The following is a 13,454-nucleotide window of genomic DNA, read 5'->3' as shown; positions in this document are numbered from 1 at the left end:
AGGGAGTGTATAAAGAACATACTATAAGGTACTATTTTTTTTACAATAGATATTAGGTGGATGGGCATGTTTCGAAAAATAGTTATTTAAATCTCTCGACCATTTTAAGTCGTTTTCAAGGCACACGAAAAACATTTTTCCTAGCCCCAGAAAATTAGACTCATGTAGTCATGTTGTTCTGTACACTGAGCCAACATAGAAATCGCAATTTTTAAAATTGAGCAAATTTTACAATTTTACGCTGCTACCAGTCTCATTTTTAAATATATTACGTACCGAAATATAAATAAAAAACACAACTATATTACTAAGGAATTTTTACGGAATATTTTTTAATAATTTTTTAAACGTTAATGTCCCATCTTTATTAAAATATATTTACTTCACATATATCTGAGTGTATATCAACAATTCGCGTGGCTATATGAATAAATAATGCAAATTAATTTATTATTTCCTCATACATTGTGAAAAAGAAATACTCGTAGTGGACATACACCCACAATACTCATCAACTGATTAGTCATTTAATACCGTTCGATAAATGGTAACAACGCCAATGTGTTAAAATTCAATTAACGTTTAATTCGGTAGCGTTTTCTCAATTTTACACCAAAATGTGACAGTTATTGGATACTGACTTGTTTTTGGTAACTTCTGCTAAAACAATTGGTCGTGTTTTTTTGTTTTTGGTTAACTTTTGGTGTAATTTCATATAAAAGACAAACCAAAGATGGTAAACGACACAGTTCAAAACCAACTTTGGTATTTCGAGCATATCAAAACAAACCCTAAACATTATTACAATGGCATTCAAAGTAAGGATTAAGCAGCATATTAAGGATACAACAAAACAACAATCTCTTGGATAATGGATATTAATAAAAGAATTTGTTATATTTTTCTAGTTCGTCACTTTGTTCGCTGCTCTCGTAGCTGTTGCCAGCGCCGGTGTTGTCCCAGCCACCCCATTGGCCGCTGTCGAAGAATACGATCCTCATCCCCAATACTCATACGGTTATGATGTCAAGGATGCCATCTCTGGTGACTCCAAGACCGCCGTGGAAACCCGTGATGGTGGTTTCGTCCAAGGTCAATACTCTTTGAATGATGCTGATGGTTACAGACGTATTGTTGACTACACCTCCGATCCCATCAACGGTTTCAACGCTGTTGTCCGTCGTGAACCTTTGGTAGCTGCTGTTGCCGCTGCTCCCGTTGTTAAGGCTGCCGTAGCTGCTCCCGTCGTTGCTGCCCCAGCTCCCGTCGTTAAGGCTGCCGTTGCTGCTCCCTTCACCTATGCCGCTGCCGCCCCTGTCGTCAAGGCTGCCTACGCTACCGCTCCTTTCACCTATGCTGCCCCAGCTGCTTATGCCGCCGCTCCCGTAGTCAAGACTGTTGCCCCAGCCCACTTCGGTTATGCTGCCCCAGCTGCTTATGCCGCTGCTCCCGTCGTTAAGGCTGCCGTCCCTGCTCCCATCGTTGCTGGCCCAGCTGTTGTAAAAACTAGCTTCGCATCTCCCCTTATCTCTTATGCTTACTAGATAAAAACGGATCGACTGTGATTGTTAGTTGTTATTGCTGAATAAATATATGTGATGAATTAATTTTATTGATTTTAATTGGTTCCTTAACCGGTGGTATGCGGGTTTTTGTATATAGGGAAACATGTTTGCAGAACATTTTTAATATTGGTTCATGTTTTGAGCACTCATTTTGGGAGAATTGGAAACATATTCGCACAATATTTATACCCTACACAACTATGTTGTAAGGTTATAATAGCTTTGTATGACCCCAGAAGTTTGTAACACAGCCACATATGTTCTACATATATTGATGTAGCATAACGTATATTATCTCGATTGGCTGAGCTTTTTCTGTGTGTCTGTCCGACGGTCAATTATAATTTGTAAACACGCTACAGGTCACAGTTGTGGACCAATCTTACGAAATGTTGCATGCAGGTTTTGGTAATGATCGGTAAATGTTTAAGGGATGAAATGTATCCAATTCTTTGTGGTCGCTCTAGAGGCTACAATTATGACCCTAACACTACAAAAATTTACACGATGAAAGGCATCGGACCAAGAAAAAAGCATGGCTTATTTCATAAAAATCGGTCAATACTTAGCTGTTCAATTGGACTAAGAATTTTGTGTGAAAAATGGCAAAATTTTATTTCTATGGCCTATATCATTGCTACTGAAGCACATAGAAGCGACAAGTCGATAGTGTATCCATCAAGAGTTGTTGATCTTTAAATTGATACTAATTACAGTGATGCATCTACTCGTATGTTGGATTTAAATTTAAGGGAACCCCCCCATTCACAATTTTAATTTTTAAAGATTTTCAATGGGCATATATCAATACCAATGCTTGTTAAGGTTTGTAACAAAACTTGCACATATATAATTGAAGATTTAAAAGAGAAGAACAATTATTTACAAAAAAATTTTGTTATTGTTTTGTTGTTGTTTTTTGTAATTAACACAAAATCCTTATTTTTGATGGCGGGCATGATAACTCCTCACTGGAACATCGGAATCCGAAAATTCCAACGGTATTAGAAAGAGTACATGTCTGGCTCTCGTATGAACTAGGATTACTGACTTCGCTCTAAAATTAACAAAATGGTGGACCTTTGAAAAAATATTTTTTGGAATTCGCCGATTTTTTACCAAAAACCAAGTTAAAAATAAGGATGATCTTCACCGATTGGCTTTATCTTAGTTCATACGAGAGCTATACGCTCCCAGAGAAACGTTGCAAAATTTGGAACCGATTGAATTATTAGTTTTTGAGTTATCGTGCCCGCCATTCGCAAAAAAAAATGTTTAGAGAAAAACGCGTTTAAAGTTTGAGAAGCCCTTCAGCCGTCACTTGATGCTGACACAATAAATCGGCTATATCTTCAAGAGTTCTTGAGATTTTCACTTGAAATTTTGTAGGGACATTCATTAATTAGTGTAGATTCGAATTATATCAAAAAAAAAATTGACCCCGAGAATGGGGGAGGTCCCCTTAAATATTTACATGCGTTTACGTATTCTGATATTATTTAGTAACACATCACCACACTATGGAACTTTACCTGAAGTTCCGGTGTGGGTCAAGTTAGGGGTCCAAAAAATCTTGTCCAGGCTTGGAATATAGATCCGAAGAAAGTTAGACTTCTGTGGTAGTTATGTAGGGAATCATCATGTTGATCATGATGAGCCCCGTCCGACTATTCTGCTCCGTTCGCTAGTTGTCGTATAAGTCCATTTTTATACAATATGACAATATTTTGCATGCTTTGTTCTTGGTGAATAAAACACATCTGATTAATAAATGGGCCCATACAAAGCTCCCTCTTGATAGCCTGACTTACTAATCTGAGTATTTGTAATTTTCTCAGAGCATAAACAACTTACTACCTGACAATTTTTAGAAATTTTTTGCATTATGTTTTTATTTATTTGAGATACGCTTAGAAATAATTTGTTTGGGGCTACCGCAATATGTGTATCCAAATTTGTCGAAAATCACGACAAACCTACCATCGAAGAAAACTAATCATCAAGAAAAAACATCATGCCACAATAAAAAGAATACTGATTTTTTTCAAATTGAGATTTTTTACTGACTCTGTAGATTTTCCTCCAAAGAAAAAACTTGTCAACATTATCGTTTCTTCCAACAGAAGGTCAAACCTCCATATGCTGTTTATTTGTATTGAAAACTAATACTACTAAGATACTCGCCTATTAATATTCAAGTAGCGATTTTAATCACTAGGTCAATGTTACACTTTTATTTTGTTCAAATTTGGAATCGCGCTTAAAGTTTCACGTTTGAATATAAAAATCAATGAATGTTTAACAAACGACACAGTTCAAATCCACCTTTGGTATTTGGAGCATATCAAAACAAACCCCAAACATTATTAACATGGCATTCAAAGTAAGGATTAAACTACATATTAAGGATACACGAATGTGCTCTTTCGTATAATGGATATTAATAAAAATAATTTGTTGTATTTTTTTCTAGTTCGTCACTTTGTTCGCTGCTCTCGTAGCTGTTGCCAGCGCAGGTGTTGTCCCAGCCACTCCATTGGCCGCCGTTGCTAAGTTTGAGGAATACGACCCCCATCCCCAATACTCATACGGTTATGATGTTAAGGACGCCATCTCTGGTGACTCCAAGACCGCCGTGGAAACCCGTGATGGTGGTTTCGTACAAGGTCAATACTCCTTGAATGATGCTGATGGTTACAGACGCATTGTTGACTACACTTCTGACCCCATCAACGGTTTCAATGCTGTTGTCCGCCGTGAACCTTTGGTAGCTGCCGCTCCCGTTGTCAAGGCTGCCGTAGCTGCTCCCGTCGTTGCTGCCCCAGCTCCCGTTGTTAAGGCTGCCGTTGCTGCTCCCTTCACCTATGCCGCTGCCGCCCCTGTTGTGAAGGCTGCCTATGCTACCGCTCCTTTCACCTATGCTGCCGCCCCTGTAGTCAAAACTGTTGCCCCAGCTCACTTCGGTTATGCTGCCCCTGCTGCTTATGCTGCCGCCCCTGTCGTCAAAGCTGTTGCTCCAGCTACCTTCGGTTATGCTGCTCCAGCTGCTTATGCCGCCGCTCCCGTAGTTAAGGCTGCCGTTGCCGGTCCAGCTGTCGTCAAAACTAGCTTCGCATCTCCCCTTATCTCTTACGCTTATTAATTAAATTAATTTGCTTGCCATTGTTAATTGTTATTGCCGAATAAATATAATTGATTTAATTTAATTTTAAATTTCAATTGGTTTCATAACTGGCGGTATACGGGTTTTTGTATATAACAAAAACCCGTATACCGCAGATTTTTTTTTTTTTTTTTTTGGTTCATGTTTTGACATAGTACTCATTTTGGTATTCCGATTTTTTGAGAATTGGAAACAGAATATATATACCCTACAACTATGTTGTAAGGTTATTATAGCTTTTTATGGCCCTTGAAGTTTGTAACGCCACGAAATATTCGTCTTAGACCTTTCTTTTAGCATACCGATCACATCTCGATTGGCTGAGTCGATATAGTCATGTGTGTCTGTCCGACTGTCCATTATAATTTGTAAACAAAATACAGTACCGGTTCTGGCCAATGAAGAACCCTATAGTTTTGGTAATGATTTGTTAATGTTTAGGGGATGACATGGACAAAATACTTTATTTTAGTTTGTTTCTTGTATAGAGGATGAAATGGGCCGAAAAATGTTTTTATGCCACAACTCTTCAATAAAAAATACTGAATTTTTATACCCTTCACCACACTGTGGTACTGGGTATTATGTATTTGTGAATATGTTTGTAACAGTCAAAAATAATCGAGATAGACCCATGGTTCCTTTTGAGAATATGCATAGAATCTCTTTTTGAGTCGATTTATGCATGTCCGTCCGTCCGTATGTCCATGTTAAATTGTAAACAATGTACAGGTCGCATTTATGATCCGAATTGGATGAAATTTGGCACAACTCATTTGTTTGGCCCAAGGACGAACACTATTGAAATTGGGAAAATCGGTTCAGATTTAGATGTAGCTCCCAAATATATTTTCGTCCGATTTAAGGTAAATGATGTACCAAAGTCCCTATATTACTTTCGCTTTGCACGAAATTTGGCACAGCGTAATGAATAAGGTCTAGAATGATGTTTGCAAACTTTCCTGAAAATCGGTTCAGATTTAGATGTAGTTCCCATATATATTTTCATCCGATTTAAGGTAATTAGTGCACCAAAAACCCTATATATCTTTCGATTTGCACGAAATTTGGCATAGCGTTCTGAATTGCGTCTACAATAATATGTGCTGAATTTAATGAAAATCGGTTCAGATTTAGATACAGCTCCCGTATATAGTTTCCGATGTGTCCGATTTAAGGTAAATGGGGCACCAAAGTCCCTACATATCTTTCAATTTGCACGAAGTTTGGCATAGGGTACTCAATTGAGTCTAGAATGACGTGTACCAAATTTCGCGAAAATCGGGTCAGATTTATATATATCACCCATATATATTTTCGTTCGATTTAAGGTAAATGGGGCTCCAAAGTCCCTTTATATCTTTCGATTTGAAAGAAATTTGCCATAGGGTACTGTATTAGGTCCAGAATGATGTGTGCTAAGTTTCGTGAAAATCGCTTCCGATTTAGATTTAGCTCCCATATATTTTTTCGTCCGATTTGAGGGAACCAACCCCCCTTCATTCTCGATTTTAATTTTTCAAGATTTTCAATTGGCTGGTAAATCAATACCAAAGCTTGGTAAGGTTTGTAACTTTGCACATATATAATTGAAGATTTAAAAGAGAAGAAAAATTATTTACAAAAATGTTTGTTATTGTTTTGTTGTTGTTTTTTGTAATTAAAGAAAAGTCCTTATTTTTGATGGCGGGCATGATAACTCCTCACTGGAACATCGGACTCCTAAAATTCCAACTATGCTAGAAAGAGTACATGTCTGGCTCTGGTATGAACTAGGATTATTGACTTCGCTCTAAAATTAACAAAATGGTGGACCTTTGAAAATATATTTTTGGAAAATCGACGATTTTTTACCAAAAACCAAGTTAAAAAATAAGGAATATTTTCACCGATTGGCTTTATCCTAGTTCATACGATAGCTATACACTCTCAGAGGAACGTGTAAAAATTTGGAATCGATTGGGTTATTAGTTTTTGAGTTATCGTGCCCGCCATTCGCAAAAATATTTTTAGAGAAAAACACGTTTAAAGTTTGAGAAGCCCTTCAGCCGTCACTTGATGCTGACACAATAAAGCGGCTATATCTTCAAGAGTTCTTGAGATTTTCACTTGAAATGTTGTAGGGGCATTCTTTAATTAGTGTAGATTCGAATTATATCAAACAATTTTTTGACCCCGAGAATGGGGGGTCCCCTTAATGTAAATTGGCCGTCCGTACAATGTAATGAAGTTACTATAATTGAATGTTTTGCACATTGAAGTATTCCTAACAACCTCCTTTATATATTTGTTCGCTCACGACAAGTGTATTTCCAGAAATTTTGTGGTTTATTCTGTATTTTTATTTACACTTGGTGTTGTTGTTGGTTTTCTGCATGTTCATGGGGACTTTTGTGTCTTTGAGATGCATATCTGTCCCTACCATAGCTCATGTGTTAAGTTTCGAAAAAATCGAGTTAGATTTAGATTTAAGTTCGTTCAATTTCATGTTAATGTTCCTTTGAAAAGGCGACGTCTGTTAGGATACATATGTAGAATATATTTAAAGTGGTGGAGGGTATCATATAGTCGGCCCAGTCCGACTTTACTATTTTCCTTACTGATTTCAAATTAAGTTTTTTTACTGACTATGTATAAATTGTCCTCCAAAGGAAAAACTTGTCAACATTATCGATTTTTCCAACAGAAGGTCAACAACCTCCATGTGCTGTTTATTTGTATTGAAAACTGCTACTACTAAAATACACGTCTATTAATATTCAACTAGTGATTTTGATCACTAGGTCAATGTTACACTTTTATTTTGTTCAAATCTACTAACACATACACAAACATGTAATTAGTATGGATTTGGAATCGCACTTAAAGTTTTACGTTTGAATATAAAAATCAATGAACGTTTGACAAACGACACAGTTCAAATCTACCTTTAGTATTTGGATCATATCAAAACAATCCCAAACATTATTAATATGGCATTCAAAGTAAGGATTAAACAACATATTAAGGATACAAGAATGTGCTTTTTTGTATAATGGATATTAATAAAATTAACTTGTTGTATTTTTCTAGTTCGTAACTTTGTTCGCTGCTCTCGTAGCTGTTGCCAGCGCCGGTGTTGTCCCAGCCACTCCATTAGCCGCCGTTGCCAAGGTCGAAGAATACGATCCCCATCCCCAATATTCGTACGGTTATGATGTTAAAGATGCCATCTCTGGTGACTCCAAGACCGCCGTGGAAACCCGTGATGGTGGTTTCGTTCAAGGTCAATACTCTTTGAATGATGCTGATGGTTACAGACGTATTGTTGACTACACCTCCGATCCCATCAATGGTTTCAATGCTGTTGTCCGCCGTGAACCTTTGGTAGCTGCTGCTCCCATTGTCAAGGCTGCCGTAGCTGCTCCCGTCGTTGCTGCCCCAGCTCCAGTTGTTAAGGCTGCCGTTGCTGCTCCCTTCACCTATGCTGCTGCCGCCCCTGTTGTCAAGGCTGCTTATGCTACCGCTCCTTTCACCTATGCTGCCCCAGCTGCTTATGCTGCCACCCCTGTAGTCAATACTGTTGCTCCAGCTCATTTCGGATATGCTGCCCCAGCTCCTTATGCTGCCGCCCCTGTAGTCAAGACTGTTGCTCCAGCTACCTTCGGTTATGCTGCCCCAGCTGCTTATGCCGCCTCTCCCGTAGTTAAGACTACCGTTGCTGGTCCAGCTGTCGTCAAAACTAGCTTCGCATCTCCCCTTATCTCTTACGCTTATTAAGTAAATGAATTTGCTTGCCATTGTTAATTGTTATAGCCGAATAAAGATATTTGATTTAATTTAATTGTAAATATTAATTGGGTTATTTACTGATGATATGTCATAGACTTCGTTAAATGCACAAAATGTTATTGACTAATCGAAAATGGTGGATCACGCATTTTTCCTTTATGTCCGGAAATGAAAATAAGTCACTGGGTGCCAGGTCACAGCAATACTAATGCTAATGATCCATTAATTTCAAATATTGGCTTAGTATGGATCAGATGTATGAGAACTCGCGTTGTTATGGTTCAAAATGATTTGTCTTTTTCTATTCGTTATTCGAAATTCTACTAAGATTTCTGGCAAATAAATTGTGCTGTATTACTCAGAATTTACCGTCCGCAAAGGTCTATCAGACACTAAGCGTCTGATAGACCTTGTAAAGGTATTCTTAAAACAATAACTCACGCCTATTAGTCTGAGAGTCCTTGTAATAATTATTTTGAAAACTGTATTTACAGATGTTGAGTACATACCTACTTTACGAAAATGAACCAATTTGTCTCATATACAAATATTTAAATCTTTTGTGAATAATATTCCAATTCAATTTAAATAAAATATTAATTGTCAGAAAGCTAATATAAAACGTTTTTACATATTAACTCAATTTGTATATACGCAGCTTAGTGAAAGAAATGTTTGTCCGGTTGACAAATACCTGTCTGGCTGGATGGCGCGTATGATAGCTCTCGAATGGAATTACCGATTTAATCCAAACTTTGCACATCGTTATATTTCTTCCAGGCCTATGTTAAGCTCGAAAATGAAGGATAGCAGATCGCTCTTTTTGGAACCTCACTTACAAATGTTAACAATTTTCCTGAAACATAAATTTATAATATCCTGGGAAAGGTTTTTTATACCCTTCGCCACACTGTGGTACATGTTATTATGTCTTTGAGCATATGTTTGTAACAGGCACATGGTTCCTTAGACACATGGTTCCTTTTAAGAATATGCATGTCCATGTATTTTTGTTAACAAAGTACAGGTCGCATTTGTGATCCCATTTGAATGAAATTTGGCACAGTTTACTTATTTAGCCAAAAGACGAACCCTATTGAAATTGGGAAAAATCGGTTCAGATTTATATATAGATCCCATATATATTTTCGTCCGATTTAAGGTAAATGATGCACCAAAGTCCCTAAATATCTTTCGATTTGCACGAAATTTGGAACAGCGTACTGAATTAAGCCTAGAACGACGTGTGTTAAGTTTCGTGAAAATTGGTTCAGATTTAGATATAGCTCCCATATATATTTTCGTCCGATTTAAGGTAAATGGTGCACCAAAATCCCTATATACCCTTCGATTTGCACGAAATTTGGCATATCATTCAGAATTAAAAATAAAACGACGTGTGTTAAATTTCCTGAAAATCGGTTCAGATTTATATATAGCTCCAATAAATATTTTCGTCTGATTTTAGGTAAATTGTGCTCTATATCCTTCGATTTGCTCTAAATTTGGCACAGCGTATTGAATTAATTCTAGAACGATGTGTGTTAAATTTCGTGAAAATCGGTTCAGATTTAGATATAGTTCCCATATATATTTTCGTCCGATTTTAGGTATATAGTAGACCAAAGTCCCAATATATCCTTCGATTTGCACGTAATTTGGCATAGCGTACTAAATTTAGTCTGGAGTTATGTGTGTTAAGTTTCGTGAAAATCGGTTCAGATTTATATATAGCTTCCATATATATTTTCGTCCGATTTTATGTAAATAGTGCACCAAGTCCCTATATATCCTTCGATTTGCACGAAATTTGGCCCTGTGTACTAAATTAGTTCTAGAACGATGTGTGTTAAATTTCGTGAAAATCGGTTCAGATTTAGATATAGCGATTTTATATATATGTATCCTTCGATTTGCACGAAATTTGGATTTATAAGTAAATGAGGAGTTGAAAATGTGGCAGTATGCAAAAAACATACTGAAATAAGTGTAACCTAACATGTGACAAGTTTCGACGAAATCGGTTTAGATTTCGATATTTTACTTTAAATTTATTTACATAATTTTGTCCCATTGTAAGAAGCAACTCTTTATCTGCCCATCTGTTGAATATTCCCAAAATGGTGAAGGGTATCATATAGTCGGCCCAGTCCGACTTTACTACTTTCCTTACTGTTTTTTTTTTTTTTTTTGATCCCAACTTTAGACATTCAAATTTATTCAACATATATACAAGGACGAGACCTATTGAAGATGGAGAAAATCGGTTCAGATTTCGATGTAGCTCTCATATATATTTTCGAATATTTGTCCGATTCAGACACAATTTCGCACAACGTACTGAATTAGGTCAGGTTGATTTAGGCAATGTTTCGCTGAATACGGTTCCTCGCAGCACTGCACTATCAAACAAATGCAGATGTTTTTATGCACCAATTACCGAAAATTGAAACCTTAGCACATACATGTTATTCTTCGCTTCGTTATGCTATTTCCTATTCGGACAAACCTTGGGAAATTGGTGCACCATTTACAAGAAATTGGAGGAATTTGTATATGGTATCCTTATTTTCACAAATTGCAATAGGATTCGTTATTGTGCCACATTTAACTCAAATTAAAAAAATTCCAATAGGCATGCGAGCCAAAAAATCCAAATAAAATGCACCAAAATTCCTGCCATCTATTTCTTCAAGAAAATCAACGCCCTCTATTACCACTCATGTTTGGGAAACATATATCGCAGTCACGTTAATATTCATATAACGTTCGTTAGCACGACTTCAATGTTACACTTTTATTTTACCATCGCCTAACTCTACACACTTGCACTTGGTAACTAAGTTGATTCAGTATAAAAATCAATGAACAATGATCAGACGACACACTTCAATCCCAACTTTGGTCAAAAGAACCCAATCTAAACATTTTTAAAATGGCATTCAAAGTAAGGATTAAACAACACAACATACAAAAAAACAAGCAATAATTTTCTTGGATCAAATGGAATTAATTGAATATTTCGATTTGTTTTATTTTCACAGTTCGTTACTTTGTTCGCTGCTCTCGTAGCCGTTGCCAGCGCCGTTGTTGTCCCAGCTACCCCATTGGCCGCTGTTGCCAAGGTCGAGGAATACGATCCCCATCCCCAATACTCTTACGGTTATGATGTTAAGGATGCTATCTCTGGTGACTCCAAGACCGCCGTGGAAACCCGTGATGGTGGTTTCGTTCAAGGTCAATACTCTTTGAATGATGCTGATGGTTACAGACGTATTGTTGACTACACCTCCGATCCCATCAACGGTTTTAACGCTGTTGTCCGTCGTGAACCTTTGGTAGCTGCTGTTGCCGCTGCTCCCGTTGTTAAGGCTGCCGTAGCTGCTCCCGTCGTTGCTGCCCCCGCTCCAGTTGTTAAGGCTGCCGTTGCTGCTCCCTTCACCTATGCCGCTGCCGCCCCTGTCGTCAAGGCTGCCTACGCTACCGCTCCTTTCACCTATGCTGCCCCAGCTGCTTATGCTGCCTCCCCAGTAGTCAAGACTGTTGCCCCAGTTACCTTCGGTTATGCTGCCCCAGCTGCTTACGCCGCTGCTGCCGTAGTTAAGGCTGCCGTCCCAGCTCATTTCGGTTATGCTGCTCCAGCTGCTTATGCCACCGCTCCCGTAGTTAAGTCTGCCGTCGCTGCTCCCGTTGTTGCTGGACCAGCTGTTGTGAAGACTAGCTTCGCTTCTCCCCTTATCTCTTACGCTTATTAAGTAAATGAATTTGCTTGCCATTGTTAATTGTAATAGCCGAATAAAAATATATGAATTAATTTAAATATTAATACTTATCATTATTATTTACTAGCGGGCCCGGCAAACGTTGCCTTGCCTAACAATATTGTTGATGTATAATTTTCGGCATTTTAGGTTGTTTTTATACCCTCCATAATAAGGTGATTTTTATATATTTTTGTAACATATTGGTATTTATCAGAGCACACATAGGGTAACATTACAAAACTGAATTTGATGTTTATGAGTGAGTTTTGTTGCTCCCTCCACGATTTAAGATATAAATTTTATATTTGCACATACATTTGTACTACTCATAAGATGGCCAAGCGTTGTCCTGGTGAAACACGACACCTCCCCTGTTGGCCAATTCTGGTCAATTGCTATCTTCAAACGGTACAGTTGTTGGCAGTAGAGATCAGAATTTAGCGTTTGGCCATATGAAAGCAACTCATAATAAATAATCCCCTTCCAGTCCCACCAAATGCATAGCCGAACCTTCCTGGTCGTTAGTCCTGGTTTGGTCACCGTTTGAGGTGCTTCACCGCTCTTTGACCACGATCGTTTTTGCATAGGGTTATCGTATGTGATCCATTTCTCATTTCCAGTCACCATCCGTTTATAAAAATTAGAATATCTCATTCCGTTCATTCCATTTTTTCTGTTAATTGGTGAGGCACCCAAACATTGAGTTTCTTTTTGAATCCAGCTTTGTGTGAATGGTTTATTTTTTAGCTTCTGGACGATGTTACGACATGCCTGTAAAATTCGATCGTTCCACCGGTCTAATGGATTTCTTTTTCCCAAACCTAATATTAGGGAAACTTATTGGGCAGAAATTCTCCCTAATTAGAATTTTCCATATTGACTCAAGTATTCGGATATCCCCATCTAACGGCATCCCTTAATATTCGGTATTTGGCTGCAATGTTATGTTCGCCCAAGCTTTCAAATATCCCCCATGTAATAGTAATCCACCTTTTTCGATACTGTGGGGGATTTTGGGCACGTTTGGTTATATATTTGGTAGAATGAATCGTACTGAAATTGTCAATATTGGTTAAATCTTTGAGGTACCCACAATATTCGGTACTTTGAGGAGTTCGGTATTTTAGGGAGTGTTTCAGCCGAAGTGCTTTAATGTTTCATTTTGGATGAAGAAAACCTGTTTACAAAAAA

General features: G+C 37.7%; 4 protein-coding genes across 4 annotated transcripts; all 4 read left to right on the top strand.

Annotated features, from left to right (window-relative positions):
• The first annotated feature begins 788 nt into the window (after positions 1 to 788).
• On the top strand, positions 789 to 1,605 carry LOC133336196 (larval cuticle protein A2B-like). The gene is made up of 2 exons (XM_061544481.1): positions 789 to 818; positions 909 to 1,605. The coding sequence occupies exons 1-2, from the start codon at positions 807 to 809 to the stop codon at positions 1,542 to 1,544; spliced, it is 648 nt and encodes a 215-aa protein (XP_061400465.1). The 5' UTR covers positions 789 to 806; the 3' UTR covers positions 1,545 to 1,605.
• A 2,331-nt stretch (positions 1,606 to 3,936) lies between these two features.
• Positions 3,937 to 4,707, top strand: LOC133336195 (larval cuticle protein A3A-like). Its single transcript, XM_061544480.1, has 2 exons — positions 3,937 to 3,948; positions 4,039 to 4,707. The coding sequence occupies exons 1-2, from the start codon at positions 3,937 to 3,939 to the stop codon at positions 4,705 to 4,707; spliced, it is 681 nt and encodes a 226-aa protein (XP_061400464.1).
• Positions 4,708 to 7,700: 2,993 nt separating this feature from the next.
• LOC133336201 (larval cuticle protein A3A-like) lies at positions 7,701 to 8,487 on the top strand. The gene is made up of 3 exons (XM_061544486.1): positions 7,701 to 7,712; positions 7,801 to 8,139; positions 8,218 to 8,487. The coding sequence occupies exons 1-3, from the start codon at positions 7,701 to 7,703 to the stop codon at positions 8,485 to 8,487; spliced, it is 621 nt and encodes a 206-aa protein (XP_061400470.1).
• Positions 8,488 to 11,434: 2,947 nt separating this feature from the next.
• Positions 11,435 to 12,254, top strand: LOC133336200 (cuticle protein 19.8-like). The gene is made up of 2 exons (XM_061544484.1): positions 11,435 to 11,446; positions 11,544 to 12,254. Exons 1-2 carry the CDS (start codon positions 11,435 to 11,437, stop codon positions 12,252 to 12,254), a joined length of 723 nt encoding a protein of 240 aa, XP_061400468.1.
• The last annotated feature ends 1,200 nt before the right edge of the window (positions 12,255 to 13,454 follow it).

This window comes from Musca vetustissima, unplaced genomic scaffold (assembly GCF_032173495.1).
Source record: "Musca vetustissima isolate MV318-11 ecotype Yass unplaced genomic scaffold, APGP_CSIRO_Mvet_v1 utg45963, whole genome shotgun sequence".
NCBI lineage: Eukaryota > Metazoa > Arthropoda > Insecta > Diptera > Muscidae > Musca > Musca vetustissima.
The sequence above is the reverse complement of the archived record's forward strand: the minus strand, read 5'-3'. Positions and strand labels throughout refer to the sequence as shown.

Coding starts and splice junctions, on each gene's coding strand:
- LOC133336201 (XM_061544486.1), top strand. Junction 8,140..8,217: donor CTGCCGTAGCTGCTCCCGTC/GTTGCTGCCCCA, acceptor CCTGTTGTCAAG/GCTGCTTATGCTACCGCTCC.